Consider the following 16,606-nt stretch of genomic DNA (forward strand, 5'->3'; position numbering starts at 1 on the left):
GTTAGACGTTTTATGAATGGAATCTTAGTTAACCCTGTTTAAATTAACGCTGTTCATTAAAAAATTACTTTAAAAGCTGAAAAAGTTTCAGTTGATATTAATAAACCGAATAGACGAAAACAATGCGGTCGCAAAAAGGAGCAAAAGAAAACAGAGCAAAAAATTAATTAAACATGGCCGCCACAGTCACCATGTAACGTAATTAAAAGCATGTGGCTCTGAATGAATCTAAAAAAAAACACACACCCACGCACACAACGTGCGTTGATCATAACACAACATATCGTAATCATTTTTCATTTGTTAGCACGCCGGCTTTGGCGCAGCGCGCATGCAAAAAATGGAAAATAAAATGGGAACCGTGAAAAAGCGCGTGTATTTTTTTTTCTCTGCGCTGAACAAATAAATGCAGGATGGGAGGCGGTGGGCAGGGGCGGGTGTGAGTGGCAAAACAGGCGCTCGGCTCTCATTGAATCATACAGCGGGCGGGCGGGCGCACGCCGCCGCCGAGCACCGAGCGCTCTTTATGTTTTGTGAAATTTTTCAATCAGTGTTGTCGTCCATTAGTTATATTATACGCTCCGGCTGGTTGCTGCGGCCCGGCTGCGCCCATTCGGGGCTGATGCATTCTCGGCTCGCGCGCGCCGAATCGACGAGTGAATGGAGGAGAACAAGGAGGAATTTTCGCATGCAAACGTGCACGTATATGCATACGCCGTAAGGGCGCAAAAGCTCCGACGTAATCAGACTAGTTTGCGCACAGAATGGAAGCAAAATGCGAGGCGCAATGCGAGATAGATAATGCATCTCAAACGATTCGAGCGACGTACTCTTAACGCGCCCAGAAAAGAATATTACACCATAAACGCGTCAAACTGTTCATGTCACTCCACTATAAACAGATAAAAACACTCATCACATACTAATATCTAATAATTTCTATTATTAGTGATAATATTATCAGAAATCAGTTCAAAAATTGGTAAACAACATTCTCCTCGAACCAATCCCATTCAAAACGTAAATGGTTACCATCGACTGATAAAAATCGCAATTTGCCGTTTTCGTCCATAGATCTGAGTCCCAAACGTTCCTATTGACACAAATTATTTTAAAACACATTTACGAACTAAATTCTTCCAACTTACGTCCTGATAAATATCGCTTTCCTGTAAACTTTCAACAACTTCACTCTGTCCGGGTTTATAAAACCCAAACCACTCGGAATCGACAGGTTGTACCATCGTATCCTTTTCAAACTTAATCATTACAAGATTTTCAAGTGTGTCAAGGCGATCAATGTAGTCCTGATTAATGGTCACTTCGTTATTGATATCTGCAAGAAAAGTGCTGGCGTTTTTATATTCCGCTTCGTGTAACGGATCATGCCAGTACGTAGCTTGTACCAAAAAGTCTTGTACCCATCTATGAATAACAAAAACATAGAATTCACATACGCCTACATGAAAATTTACCAGCAGAAACTAATTTAAACTGATTTAACCACTTACTCAATGTAAGCTGCATGAGTTAACAACTTCCGAATGTAATCACACAATGTATGATTCAACGAGCCGCATTGTGGTACGCCGTAGACGCCCTGATGTTGACCGCCGACCGAGATAAGGTTTTTCATTTTTATGTCAGGGCACCGCTGAACTAATGCGCGCCTTGAATAAATAATTATAATATAATATTATAGAACGTTTTAGTTTTTTTCTTAGTTGTCTTACAAAAATTGTCCGCCTTGTGAGAAACCAATAGCGTTGAATCCATTTTGAAGCAGCGGATCTTTCTTGACAAGATCACACGCCATTTCAATTTGTTTATCCGGATGCATAAAATATCCATTGGTAACGTCTTCGATCACATTGTTGCCGATTCTAAGCGAATGCACGTAAACTCCTGGCAATGATTCATTCAAACTCTTTGCAATCGAACCCAGACTGAATGAAAAACAACAACTGTCGCCTAAAGTTAAAAATTTTAGTTTTTATTTAGTTTAAACGTTAATTATTTCTTAACAATTACTTACCCATGCCATGCCACATAACAATCGGTGTGTATTCATCATTTTTAACACTTTTGCATTCTATGCCTGTTAAAGTTGCAAGAAATGCAATGAAAACAAACGCGAATCGTGCTGAATTGCGCGACTCCATGATGCACTGTATTATTATTGTACTGAACAATGTAGTATCGTTCACGGAGTTGAATTAAATGATTAAGCGCCCTCCCTAAGTAAGTTATTGTTGTCTGTTGATATTGAAGACGCGTACTTACAAAGGAAATCGGAATCGGAATGCTCAGCGAACGACGCCAACAACAAATTGTATCTATTAATATTTATCAGTACATACACTCAAGTAATTTGATCAGTACTTGCCTTGTACTTGACCCGCACACCATATTAGAGTAATAATATAAAATATCGTTCCAATCGTTGTTTCATCTCCGTTTACTTTGTTACTAATGCCGTTAGAAAAGTTGTTCATGGTCGTATGTTACACTTGACGATAGGCAACCCAATATACACATAAAATGTAATATTGAAAGGTTTGCTTTGTTTTTTAGAATTTTTATTGTATACGTTTATGTATTCCATATAAAATATGTATATTTGGTCAATTCTGATCTATATAAATACAAATGGCACTTTATGCAGTCATTCATATCATGTCGATTCGGTTGCAACTTATACCTAACTTATGTACAAATTACGCTGGACTAGAATGTGTCAGATACGAGTTGAGCCAGACGTTGGTAAAAATATCGCGTGGGATACACATTTCACTACATGATTTAGTCAACCGTCCGCTGTGTCTTTGATTGCGTTTAGTTTCCACGCCCTTGGCGCAGAGCCATCGCAACATTTCTTCTTCCACCGGACTGACCACGTCGCTCATATCCACTAAACCGCTCTTCTTTTCATCGAAGAGGAAGTGACTTATCGTCTGACTCTTGCGCATCCGGCTGGTACGTCGGTGCGCATTCGATTCGAACTCTATGATATCCTTCATTACATTTGGCAGGATTTTTATTGTGGGGATTTTTCGAGGTGTAAGAGAATTTGTGGTCGGTTGCTTCCGGGACTTTGGTAAATTATCACTGAAAATAAAAAAAATTGTCAGTGATAACAATACTTGGTGATTAATTACTTATAAATTACACAATGGTCATGCAGGATGACGCATTGCAAATACATTTTTGTAATCAAACCTGTTAAGATGAGATTAATTATAAATACTATTGTCTGTTAATGAATCACAACCCAAACAAACAACAATGTGTTTGATTTGTGATAGATAATTTGTATAATAAAACTCGCAACTTATTTTTGTAAAAAATACACAAACAATTCTAATATTATGATATTTTAGAAAATTATTGTTTTACAGTTCGTAATATTCGTGTAATAAACATTTTAACATAAAATTTACCGTTTTGGAACAAACATTTATTTTTGAAAAACCCAACAAATGAAAAATGGTAAACCAACATTTTAAAAATAAAATTATTTGAAAACTTTGATCAAATGCAATCCTAAATATTTTAATGCATACGTTTTCAACCTTTCTATTACGATAGACAAAACAATTACCCTGAAATTGCGTTGTGTTTGATAAACAAACTTTATAGAATTCCACGTGCGACACACGGAAATTTTGTGATTCTATAAAGTTCCTAATCGTCATGCGGATAACAATTTATTACATATTTTTCCATACCCAACACTATCGCAATTTTTTAAATCCTATTGTTCGAATAGAAATGGCCATGATGGACACATGCTTGCACACTTTATTTAATGCGGTGTTTAGGACAAATAAAAATATGACGCAATAAAGCAAACAAGCGCGAAGTTAGCGCGCGCGACTCGGCGTTTGTTGTTTGTGGCACACGCCGAGTACATGTGCACCGAGATCGTTTTATCGCGCGGTTCAGCTCACACACGATCCACGATGACGCTCGAATCGTTTAATAATGTCCACCAACACATTCCTACGCCAGTTACGTTTCGATTTCGTTCGTCCTTCGCGACTTTGTCAAGAATAGAAACTTCTACAACCAGCAACAACAAACAGCGTGCAAATTATACCACAAGAATTTGTTTATTTAATCTCCATCACGACAATGACTCGAGATATATTACATGATGACAATCCAACACTGACTAATTCAAAACAGAAATTATGCATGTCATTATCCAAAGTAAAATCTGAGTGTTTTATGGATATGAAAACAAAAATGTGAAAAAATGTGAAAACAGTATTTACCTTCGATTAGAAAGTAGCCTCTGGAAGAACAAGTGCACGACCCACATGGTGTGCAGCAGAATACTCTGCACCAAGTCCATGGTGCGCAACTTTTAGCCAAAAGTGCGTTGTATTTACGAGTGGCATTAGATCTCTTCGGAAAAAATACGTCAACAAAACGTACCGGTGAGTTTTCGCACACCGCTGCAGAAATCACATGTTCGCGCGCTGGTGGATGCACAAAAATTGCGTGCAAATCGCGCGCGATGAAGTTTTACTCGCAGCAACGAGCGCCTCGAGCGACGTCACCGATGACACCGAGGAAACTAACGCGATAATACGGTTTCTAATTGAATTAGGTGCGCGCTGGCGGTCGTTGTCGTTCGTCCGCGTTCGCATCGACAATATCTTGTTCTTGCAGAGCGCGCGTATTGCTTGTCGTCACGTTACGCACTGGAACGCTAATAGAACAAGCAGTGCGCTCGTACGCTCCGGAATTGTCCAATAAATTGGGTGGAGAGGTCTATTATTCACCGAGACGTCACAAAAAAACAACACACGTCTTTTAAAGCATAAAGAATCGTTTAGCATTAGTTAAAACTTTATAGATTGATCAATAGATTAATATATTCAATAAATTACGAATAGTTTTCATTGTTTTTACAACTACGATATATAAATTGATAAAATCATTTATAAAATATGTCAACCGCATGAGTGGACGTACACAACCGCAAGGTTTTGTTAATTTATTAGATCTGGTAATAAATTTCCTTCGGTAGAGTTGCTGTTGCTTGTACTACTCGCCGAATTAGGACTGACATCTCTTAAATTCAAGGTTGAAAGTAGGGTTAGATTGTCCATCATGTTATAATCAGGTTCTTCTTCTTCCTTTGAAACAAAATCATCTAAATCAGGTATTAGTGATGCGCTAGGTGTAGTTGGTATTTCATCAGTTGTAGCGTCGGTTGTTTCCAATACATCAACGCCATCTTGTACCTCGACGCCATTTTCTATCTCGTCTTCATATGGTTCCTATAATATTGACTAATTAGTATTTAATTGTGTTAAAACAATGATAAAACTTGCAGTTGTGATTGGTGTTGTTGATTTGTATTGAAACGCATTGTTGGACAAGTCAACCTCGACGGGGAAAAGCGCTGGACCATTAAGAAGTGTCAACAAGTTGCCGTGCAGGTCAGCAAAGCCTTGAATTAGTTTAGCCAAGTGTCCACCGAGTGATTGGACGTGTTTGTTGTCTAAAAGTTCCATTTTCACGAGCACGTCTGACCGTAAACGTGCAAACTTTGCACGAGCTGCTTGCCGACATCTTAGGATTAACCTAAAATGGCACCGTAATTCGTAATAATCTGTTTTGGGTCTGTAATTTTTAGGTAAAACTACCTGTACTCATAGTTTCCTGTCTCTACACGATAAAGAGACTCTTGGATCGCCGCATAACTGCATTCTTCATCGTCCATTTCTTTGACTTTCAGACAATACGCCAAGTACTCGAACTTGGCGTCAGCGTACTTCTTGACTGTAAGCCTCGTATCCGGTATGGCTTTGTATAGATAAGTGCCCATATCAGATAATACCTATCGATACAAACAAACTTTACAACTTTTGCAAGTTTTATGACATAATGGGGACATACTGGTTTGACAGCCTTCAACATCTCGTACTCCATTCGCTCCATATTCCGATGTTGCTCGGCAAACAAACGGAAGGCTTCCGAAGCTCGAGGCTGAGGTTCACGTACGGCTAATTCAGCGAAAACTTCTCCCATTTGTTTGACTGCCAAAGACATATCAAAGTGAGCTTTAAGCACACGTTCGCAGTGTTCTACGAGTCCTCTGTACATCAATTCAGTTTCTTGCAACTCTTGTAGTTTTTTGACTAAAGTGTCATTGCATAAAATTGCTCTGGATAGGCCCAGAGCATCTGCCGTTGAAGAACTCATGTTTTCCACTAATCTATGTTTTACTTTTTTTAGAACTATGTCTAAAGATTTGCCTTGTTGTGGATCTGCGTGGAGTTTATTATAATTAATAACTACTTCATCCTAAGTTATAAAATAAATTGTTTAAATTAGTAAACATTGGAACAAGAAAATTGATGTAAAATATACTTTCGCTGCTTGAATCATTTTTGCCACTTCCACCTTAGTTTTTCCTTTAACCGGTTGTCCGTTAACGGAAACCAACTCATCGCCAGACTGTAAAGTACCATCCTTTGCAGCAGCGGTGTTGTCAAATATTTGCACGATGTACAAACAAGGACAAAGCGGAGCGCCGCCGCCGATACTGATGCCGATCAGATTGTTTGCATCCTTTTTAATGGCCACCGTGCCGGATGTCACGGTCATACCCCTGAAAAGCGCCATTGTAAAAGCGGAAAACATTCCAGGATGCACAACTCGCAATATTAACATGGCCGTTTCACCAAGTAGAAAAATTACTTTAAGCATTACATCATAGGTGGCACTAGCGTACGGTTAACACTTTTTAAAAGTTTTAAAATGAAACGGCCAAGTAGGTCACAATAGCACTATGACATTTTGCTGTGTTGTGGTGACTTGTGATTATTGTGAGTGTGTACAAAATAAATATATTGATAATAATAAAGTGTAGCAGTGTGGATGTGACTTGAGTGTTCTTCGCTAAGTTGCACACCTAATCTACAACTTGTTTGAGGCACGTTCAACAATTGCAAATCTAAACAAACAATTGCTATTAGTCACACAACGATTGTGTCACTTTAATAATTAAACTAAAGCTGCTGCACACATAGTTCAAGTGAATTATTAAATCTTTTTTTTGTTGGTGCGCAAGCCGGTATTGTTTTGCATACAATGTAAAATTGCTTAGCCATCTATGCTTTAGTCTACAGTTAAAGAAATAAAACTAGCGCGTTGATTAAAGCAAATTGTGGTCGATCGCATCGACGCATGCTTCAAAAATCACTAGAGGGTATTTACAGCGCTAATTTCGACTAGAACACAACACACTCACATGGTGTTTTCTCTCATTATCGTACTCTGCGCTTCGAACAACAGGCACTCGGCTTGTTCCTCGTCGTCATCGATAACACCACACTCATCGTCAGTATTAGTGGTTTTAGCATCATTTGTTTGAACGCTTTCGACGCTAACGACGCTATCAATATTGTTTGCTGTCGGCGTCGTTGTCGTCGATTTGCGAGACGATTGCTCGCTCGGCTTTCTGCGCATAACATAACACTTTGTTGACACAAATCTAAGTGCACTCAATTTCCCTACGCGAATAATACTTATGTAAAAAAATCTTTGCGTGTTTCATAAATAATAATAAAACACAAATTACAGTCTATCCTCGGATGGGAACATGTATTCTTCAAACGGTGATCTTGCAAGTTGCACGTACATCACATAAAATGTAAGAAATAAAATAAACTAAAAGAAAACTGTGTATATTGACGCGATAGTGAAATTCAACTGGTTTGTTCAACTGTGAGCCCAGCAGGCCGGAAAATAGTTTATCGTTGTGGCGTCCAATTAAATGAAACTGAACAATTTGTATGCGATAAGCCGGGCGCCCACACGAGGTGCACATATGCCACCGAACAACAGGATCCACCGTGTTTTATGTTGTGCACTTCGAAATACAAACTCAACCAAACAAAGCGAACATAATAAAACACGTTCTGTATAATTTGGTTTCACGCCCTGAGTACAAATGAATGAGTTATTATGATTGCGAATCGGTATTGAATCATGTGTATGCAATGATATGATAATGATTAGTTGGTGTAACAATTAATATTAAAGGTGAACGTACAGCTTATCCTCTTCAAGGTAGTAATCGTCGTCGTAATCCCACATCATAATTGTTGATGTGCTATGCTTTATATTTATATTTTATTGTTTTTTTGTGTATAAACTACGTTTCAGACATTATCAGCTGGCCGGTTATGTTGCGTGCACGAGTATACTAGCTGTGAGATGATAACAGAGGGGGCGTCGCGACGCTGGTAAAGTATTGATTATATTTTCCTATTGCGACGGAAATTTAGCCGAGAGAATTTATGTTGAAACGGGTGTTGTAGTGCCATCTATGAAGGAATGCTAATAAGATTACAGCTTATCCGTTGCTTCGATGTTGTTGCTTCTTCGTTTTTTTTGAAAACTTAATATAAAAAACATCGTACATCTCGTGAACTTACTAATTCATTTCTAGTTTGCCAACGTCATATTTTAGCGTAGATGTTTCTTTATACCGTGCATACTTTTAAACTCCCTAAACCTTCGAGAAGAACTTTAAAATGCGCATAATTGCCAAATATATTATATTAAAGAGCTATTAATTTTTTTTTTCTTTCAGTGATTTATCTGAGTTATGGAGAAATGTGTTGCGCACATAAATAAACAGTCATTGATATCGTGTGAATTATGAGTGAATTACAAATGGGGATTTACAAAGTCAAAACCAAAAAAATCGTACTGGCAGAATATGATTTGTTTGTTTTTTACAATGCAGATGTGTTTATGGTGATTTCTAGATCATTTTAAGTTTTATATATAAACTGGATTGAACTAGTATTTATTCAGTGTAGTGTTGATTATATTGTTGATATATTTAATATTTAGATCAATGATTTACTAAAACACATATTGTAGTAAAAATATAGTTACATTTTGTCCTCCAATATTGTATAGTAGTCATAGTAATATCCATACATGAGTCTCAGTTCTGCCGGAGGAAGTGGCCACATGAAACCATTCATAAAATCAACGAATCTGCAACGGAAAATAAAGCGGTTATTTACATCATACTGCAGGACAACTACCTCTTGATAGTACAAGTCTGAACCTATAAACTTGAACTGCTTGTGTAATTTTATTCAGCATGGACGCTCTTGGGATTTTTTATTGTTTTTATTTTTCCAATCGCTTCGACGTAATTGGCAAAATAAAAACAAAACGGCCACTCGGCGAGGTCAACTGGATAAGAACGCCCCACGAACGGCTTGTTGCTGAGCCATTGCATTCAACCAACTCGCGCACAGTTGACGTACTGTTCCGCGCAATCAACTCGCAACATCCGCAGTTATCTCGCGACGATGCCACCAAAGTATACCTACGTGAAATTTCTTCTCGTTCAGTTCTATTTCCTGCTGAGTGCACATTTAGGTTGGGCTGCATACTCTATTCCTGAGTTAACTTTTGAAGCATTAACTCCTACCGGCTTAAGAGTATCCATACCAGGTATGAATAAATTAAAAGTTTAAAAACTTTATTTAGTTTAATAATTTCGGAATAATAATTTTAGATGAACCCGGAATTCGACTATTAGCATTCCACGGAAGAATCAATGCTGAATTAAGTGAAGGGCAACCAGGAGAATTGCACAAAGAAGTTAGGAAAGCAACCAATGGAAGATGGGTCTATGAAGACCCAGATGTCGTACTTCACGTTGGGGATACCATCGGATACTGGGTGTTTGTACAGTATAAGAACTTTGGATTTAGGAAAGATAATTTGATATGGCGTGTAGAAGGTGATTTACAATATATATTTAATAATAATTTATAATAAAATCTTTCATTTTAGAACTGGGCACAAAGAGCCGAACAGGAGAAACAAATTGTGAAAAATCGAAAACAATTGTAAATGGTAAAACTGTATGTAAAGATGATTTAATCTTCCTTGATAGTTTTGAAAGACTAGATCATGATAAGTGGATAGTTGAAAAATATATCCCACTTTCAGGACCTGTAAGTTTACATTTTAAATTTGGCTTGTATGAATTACAATTTTCTTTTGAGTTTTTACAGTTTTTGATGAAATTCACCTAAAAACAAAATATTTCAAAATGGAAATAATTAATTACATATTTGATAACACAGATAAAGATTAATAATAACAATTATTACTTACAGAATTTTGAGTTTAATTACTATTCACCGAATTCTGTTGCTGTGGAAGATTCTAAATTGAAAATATCACCAATACCAAAGAATAATGAAGCAGATATAAGAGGAACATTGGATTTAACATCAGGGTAACTACATACACTAAACTATTACTAGTCCTATTACTAATTATTTTTAATTCGTAGTTGTACAAGACCAAATAATTGTATTTTCCAACAACAAGGTCCTTGGTATCTGCCTCCTGTACAATCAGGCATGATCACATCAAAACTTACTTTTAAATATGGCCGGATTGAAATAGACGCTAAATTGCCATGTGGTGATTGGATATATCCAGGTTTAACTATAGTTTTCTAAGCATTAAATATCCAATTGTTTATAAAATGCTTTATTTTTAGAAATCAGTTTAATACCAAAAGCATACCAAGAAAATGCAAATAAATCGAAAATTGTCATAGCGTATTCACGAGGAAATACAGCGTTGCTTTCCGCCAACGGAGATGACATTGGAGGAAAACTATTATTTTCCGGATATTCATCGAAACCCGAGGAACCAGACCGTAGTAAATTTTTACGATCCACACGAAGTAATGAACCTTATTGTCGCAGAAAGCACAGATTTACTCTTATTTGGGGACCAGGTATTTACTATCAAATTAATTGTTTTAAAGTTTTATTTAATTTTTTTTGAATTTTAGATGAAATATTATCATATATTGATGGTGATTCGAATCCGTTTGGACGAATTGACATGCGGGATCATACCGACATAAGACATGAAGAAGTAAGTGATAATACTTAATAATAATACTAATTAATTGAATTAATAAATAAAATAAAATTTGTTGTTTTAGTGTTTTATTAGTTTGGGTGTGTCAGTTGGCGGAATCAACGACTTTCCAAATTATTACACATCCACCGGTGGGATTGTAAAACCGTGGAAAAACAAAGACATTCTTCAGTTGAAGGAATTTTTTGCAGCGCGAGATAAATGGCTTCTCACCTGGGCGTTGGGCAATTCTTTGGAAGTGGACACGGTGCGCGTTTACGCTGTGTAGTTTGTTAATATTGCCTGTTAATATTTATTCAGATGCTACTTGTTCACAAATATAATTTAATAAAATAAGCAGTTGACTTTCGTAATAAAATATCATACATTTTATAAACTATTAAAAACCTGTCCTATAAACAGGTAAATGCACGGATTGGGCCCTAAAGTCAAAAAAACCAGTTCCACTTTTGCTAAATCTTCTTCATTTGGGCTGAAACCACCGGCCAGAATGTTCAAAATTGTGTTTTTTCTCAGTTTCCTCAAATATTTTGTATTTATCAACGGACAATTACATTTACCTCATATTCATGTAGGATTATTAGGTAACTACATTTTAATTATAGTTTTTTAATGTTAAATCCTTGTAAATTACATGTTTAACTTCCAGAATCATCAAATCTTGGATTATTTCATCATCATGACGATGTTCATCATAAAAATAAAAAATTTCAAGTTACGCCGCTGTTCGAACCATTGTCTCCAAAAGGTTTTCGCGTATCTATTAGAGGTAAGATATTATTTAAGGCTCTATGAGCATTTATAGCTAATAATTTCATTATCACCATACAAATATAAACTATCTTGACCAAATTTCGGAAATTCCATTAATTTATGTTTTCGTTTAAATAATAATACGTTTCCATTCGACAAACTGCTAAACTCATCAAATATTGATGTAGATATACGTTCATTTAGTAGAATGTAAATGACCCAAAGCACTAAACAAACAAAACAAACAAGTCAAACGATGAAGGTTCACTTAATCTGAATACGAACACAATATGCGTACGCCAAAACCAGTTCGATAGAGTATAAAACCAGACGTATAAAAACAACAGTCTCGCGGCTCGTGCAAACCACCGCACGGCAGTATCATGTCGTTGATGTAGTTAATCGGACGTTGGAGACTGTAAAAACCCATATTAGCGACACAACATCAATCAACATGCAGCAATATCTCATTTGTGTGATATTCGTTGCCTGTTTGGCGGGAGGTCATGGACAATTTGAAGTTCCGCAAGCCCTTTTTAAACCAATGTCACCGCAAGGGTTTCAAGTATCAATTCCAGGTATATTTATTTAAAAATATAAAATAAGAAAATTAATAGATTCTTTTAATCATTTAAAACCTCATGGTTAATTTAATTGGCAATAAAATTAACATTTGTCTGCGTGACAAAATTTTCTAGAGAAAACACGATTCGGTTTATTCGGTTTCCAAGGAAGACAAAACACACACCAAAACACACGATTTGATCACACAAAAACACGGCAAGCAGATGAACCAGAAGCATTCACAGTACCACCAGCACTAATTGAACCACTATCGCCGAAAGGCTTTCGCGTTTCTATACCTGGTAATCCCAACATTACAAAAACACATAAATTGCCTTTGAACATGTTTACACGTACACTTCAACAACTTTTATATAACTAAATAATGATTTCTATGTGTGTGTATGTTAATTAGATGTAATTATGTGTTAATTTGCTTAGATCAACCCGGAATCAAACTGTTTGCCTTTCATGGTAAGCTCAATGAAGAAATGAATGGCCGTGAAGGTGGTACATATTCGCGTGACATTATCAAGGCTAAAGATGGCCGCTGGACATTTATTGACAAAACGACACGATTGCGTCCAGGCGATGTAATCTACTACTGGACTTACGTGGATTACTTTGATGGCGAACGCAAGTTAGGATATGTGAATGATGATCAAAGCTATACCGTCACAGAGTTGATTCCGGACAAAACTGTGACCACCACAACGGCACGCACGACCACAACCAAAGCTCCGATAAACAATCCCAGTTGTCTTCCTACTGCGACTAAAGTCAATGGCAAAAAGTCCTGTTCTGGTAAAGTAATATTCCAAGAGAAGTTTAACAATAATTTTATGGCAAGAGGAATTGATAAATGGACCATTGAATGCCAGTTTGCTGGTAGTCCTGACTATGAATTTGTGCTTTATAATAACGATGAAAGAAACATTTACGTAAAGAAGAATCTGCTTCATATTCAACCGTCGCTGACCAATGATAGATTCGGGACAAATTTTGTTGATTCTGGGGAAGGCCTTGACCTTGGCACAAAGTATGATAACATTAATTGAATGCAAATATAATTTACTAATTGTTATCTGTTTCCTAGCTGTACGGGTACTCCGGGAACTCTTCATTGTGAACAGAAACCTCTGGGTTTTGTGATTCTACCACCAGTGTTATCAGCACGCATGAATACAAAAGACGCATTTTCTTTTGCGTATGGAATAATTGAAGTGCGTGCTAAGTTGCCAAAGGGTGACTGGATCTACCCGCAAATCTTTCTGAATCCAAAGAAACGTGAATACGGACGTGGTTATGAATCAGGACAAATTCGAATTGCTTTCCTTCCGGGTAACAGTCACAAAAGCACAAAGTTGTATGGCGGTGTTATTCTGGGTTCAAGTTTGGGTGGACGGTCTTACGCTATGAAGAGTGTTGATGCTCCGACTGGATCATGGTCTGATGACTTCCATGATTTTACTGTCAAGTGGGAACCGGAGAAGATTACTCTCATGGTGGATCATGAGGTCTATGGTACAATCACACCCGAAGAGGGAGGTTTTGCATCATTGGAAAAGGAATTAGGACTTACTGGAGCAAGCAGATGGAACAGTGGAACAGTATTTGCTCCTTTTGACCAAGAAGTAAGTGTTAAATGTATATAAATAAAGTTAATGTACAAAATATGATATATTGATGTTTCTAGATGTATATTTCAATTGGTGTTGGCGTTGGTGGGCATACATTCCCCGATGAACCTACTAAACCCTGGGTAAACAACGATCCCAAGAGTCAGAAAGTGTTCTATCGGGCATTGAGCACTTGGTATCCAACATGGAATAAAGATAGTGTGTTGCAAGTTGATTCTATTCAAGTGTATGCTCTGTAAACGTAACTTAGATTAAGATTTTATGTTTTATATATTTGTACCAAATTGATCTGATTTTTATAATTATACCTATATTATGCTTATCTAATGATATATAAAATTATTTCTTATCTCGTTACACAAATAGTATGAAAGCTGCAAAAGGGCAAAGTTTAAATCGTCATTACCATTAAACAACTGTTGCTGCTGCAACTGTTAAACAACGTATTGAGAACATGACTTCAATTCTTAATAACGTTAAAGTGTTTGCACTTTTCTACATTTACTTATTTACCAATTTAGTCAACACAAAAGAAACAGAAAGCAATAAATGCATAAGATCAGGAACAAGTTATAACGGTGAAATGGTTTGTCAAGGTGCTTTGATAGTCCAAGAGTTATTTTATGACTTGAACCAGAGCGTGTGGACAATTGAAAAATACATTCCCCAAGAACCGGTAAGGGCAAACAGAATTACTGTTTTAACCTTTTATTGTACGGAATTAATTTCAGAACTTCGAGTTTAATTATTATTCATCTGATAGTGTCTATATCCATGGAGGCTCTACATTAAGAATTACACCAGTGTCCATTGATTTCAACGAAGACGTCAAAGGGACACTGAATTTAACAAAAGGGTAGCATTTTTTAGCTTTAACTGCTTTATAACGAAATTACTGAGCTATATCTGTATTTTAGTTGCACACGTTCTGATCCAAATGAATGTTTTTATGAACACATGGGAGCTCAGCTTTTGCCATCTGTTAAATCCGGAAAAATTACCTCAAAATTCACATTCAAATATGGGCATGTTTTGATAGAAGCAAAGCTTCCGTGTGGGGACTGGATTGTACCAGGTTTGAGCAGTTTTACAATAAACTATTATTTGTATTACTATTTAACTTGTATTTGTAGAAATTAGTCTCACACCAACGAACCATCATCTAACACCGAACAACTCAAAAATTATAATTGCATACTCGCGTGGAAATGCGAATTTGCGTTCTGTAAATAGTAAAGACATTGGAGGGACCCTTCTATTTGCTGGATTTTATTCGAATGTTAGTGAACCTATAGTGCCTGGAGGCAATGCCAACTTAGGATATAAACGAAATGTTGAATCGTTTTGTCGTAAAAAACACTATTTTAAATTGGAGTGGAAGCCAGGTATTAAAACTTTAACTTGATTAATTTATATTTATAAATACAGGAAAATTACAGACTCCATATTGGCATTTGTTGATGATGAAAGCGTGCCGTTTGCACACATAGATATGCGAGGACAAACCGAAGACGCAGAAGTATAAATAAATAAATTTTGATTATTTCGTTAAATATCACTAATGTAATTGTTTTAGTATTATATTTCATTGGGTGTGTCAGTTGGCGGAATCAATGACTTCCCTGATAACTACGTATATAGTAATGATTACAAGAAACCATGGAAGAATAAGGACGTCCTTCAAAAGAAATCTTTTTACACATCGCGGAATACTTGGAGATCCACTTGGTCACAGAAGAATTCTTTGGAAGTGAAAATGGTACGCGTGTATGCTTTGTAAACCATTGGATTTATTAATCATGAAGAAGTGAGGAATAAGTGTAGGAGTTTAAGGTCATTTTCAGATTGTTGCTTGAAATATCCAACACAGATAATTTTGTTTAAAAATATTTTTTCAGTGTTTTTGAATTAGATAACCCTTGTAATCTATGATAACCTAAATTGTATTTTTTATCGTCATCTACATTTACTTGAAAATATAATTTACAAAAGCAAAAGTAAGCAAAAGAAATTAAATAAAAAAATCTACATGAAAAAGCAAGTAGAAGTGGGAGCTAGACGTCCCTAAAAGGCTACTCGAACAAAAAATCGAAAAACCTAGGGCCGCGGGAAACCCTTTTTTTATACCTGCGAAGAACCCGCTAAAAGTAGTGGAGAAAGATGCAGAAGATCCGAGTAGCAAATACCTGTGAGTCAAAGAGTAAGAAGCATTTGAGTCAGCCAACTGTTGACAAGAAGACCTGTGCTTAATTTCACTCCATTGTTAATATACACGCAAGAAATTCCCTCTTATATTTAATACTACCACTTTTTTTTTTAAATTAATGTAACACAATACGTCATAATTATTTAAAAAAGAAATAAAATTGAATACAAAACACTTACATTTTCTGAATCTATTACCAAAACTATTTCACTAAGATATTTCAATAAAATAACACATGCACTGACATTTCAATAAAAATAACGTCAGATAATAACATGAGTTACTTCAACACGTTAATAAATCTAAGTACAGCATTGATTTTTGCTCAAGTATTCCAGATTATTCTAACATGTTTGCTTGCATTTGCCTTTACTCATTTCATGACGATCCTCCATTGCAGCGTACCTACAACTTCCGGTCTCCTTGCTGGATTTATCACGCTTCCAACAGTCGTCCAATTAAAAACAGCCCAGATGTGTGCAAC

The 16,606-nt window shown here is 36.4% G+C and overlaps 4 protein-coding genes across 8 annotated transcripts; 1 reads left to right on the top strand and 3 right to left on the bottom strand.

Moving 5' to 3' along the window:
- Nucleotides 1–923: 923 nt before the first annotated feature.
- Ppt1 (Palmitoyl-protein thioesterase 1) lies at nt 924–2,414 on the bottom strand. Its single transcript, XM_065305684.1, has 5 exons — nt 2,036–2,414; nt 1,734–1,971; nt 1,512–1,670; nt 1,149–1,425; nt 924–1,093 (listed from the first exon to the last, which is right to left on the bottom strand). The coding sequence occupies exons 1-5, from the start codon at nt 2,160–2,162 to the stop codon at nt 968–970; spliced, it is 927 nt and encodes a 308-aa protein (XP_065161756.1). The 5' UTR covers nt 2,163–2,414; the 3' UTR covers nt 924–967.
- A 177-nt stretch (nt 2,415–2,591) lies between these two features.
- LOC135794406 (uncharacterized) lies at nt 2,592–4,720 on the bottom strand. The gene is made up of 2 exons (XM_065305685.1): nt 4,278–4,720; nt 2,592–3,108 (listed from the first exon to the last, which is right to left on the bottom strand). Exons 1-2 carry the CDS (start codon nt 4,355–4,357, stop codon nt 2,718–2,720), a joined length of 471 nt encoding a protein of 156 aa, XP_065161757.1. The 5' UTR covers nt 4,358–4,720; the 3' UTR covers nt 2,592–2,717.
- Nucleotides 4,721–4,865: 145 nt separating this feature from the next.
- Nucleotides 4,866–16,380, bottom strand: PICK1 (protein interacting with PRKCA 1). Of its 5 annotated transcripts, none has more exons than XM_065305680.1 (7): nt 16,302–16,380; nt 8,929–9,033; nt 6,388–6,628; nt 5,914–6,321; nt 5,661–5,854; nt 5,346–5,598; nt 4,866–5,291 (listed from the first exon to the last, which is right to left on the bottom strand). In XM_065305680.1, exons 2-7 carry the CDS (start codon nt 9,018–9,020, stop codon nt 5,001–5,003), a joined length of 1,479 nt encoding a protein of 492 aa, XP_065161752.1. In that variant the 5' UTR covers nt 9,021–9,033; nt 16,302–16,380; the 3' UTR covers nt 4,866–5,000. The 5 variants fall into 5 exon arrangements, with proteins under 5 accessions (XP_065161752.1, XP_065161750.1, XP_065161751.1 ...); XM_065305678.1 differs by lacking the exons at nt 8,929–9,033; nt 16,302–16,380 and adding exons at nt 7,271–7,480; nt 8,075–8,216; XM_065305679.1 differs by lacking the exon at nt 16,302–16,380 and having other exon boundaries at nt 8,929–9,108.
- On the top strand, nt 9,202–15,913 carry LOC135794594 (uncharacterized). The gene is made up of 21 exons (XM_065305928.1): nt 9,202–9,501; nt 9,566–9,793; nt 9,847–10,010; nt 10,176–10,297; nt 10,355–10,506; nt 10,568–10,810; nt 10,868–10,953; nt 11,024–11,226; nt 11,476–11,543; nt 11,609–11,728; nt 11,994–12,290; nt 12,411–12,578; nt 12,718–13,315; nt 13,373–13,910; nt 13,973–14,152; nt 14,332–14,592; nt 14,648–14,772; nt 14,834–14,991; nt 15,050–15,301; nt 15,356–15,435; nt 15,493–15,913. The coding sequence occupies exons 1-21, from the start codon at nt 9,357–9,359 to the stop codon at nt 15,694–15,696; spliced, it is 4,392 nt and encodes a 1,463-aa protein (XP_065162000.1). The 5' UTR covers nt 9,202–9,356; the 3' UTR covers nt 15,697–15,913.
- Nucleotides 16,381–16,606: the final 226 nt, after the last annotated feature.

This window comes from Atheta coriaria, unplaced genomic scaffold (assembly GCF_025399875.1).
Source record: "Atheta coriaria isolate IRGN ID8LTWV9N9 unplaced genomic scaffold, Caltech_Dcor_3.1 hic_scaffold_6_pilon, whole genome shotgun sequence".
Classification (NCBI taxonomy): domain Eukaryota; kingdom Metazoa; phylum Arthropoda; class Insecta; order Coleoptera; family Staphylinidae; genus Dalotia; species Dalotia coriaria.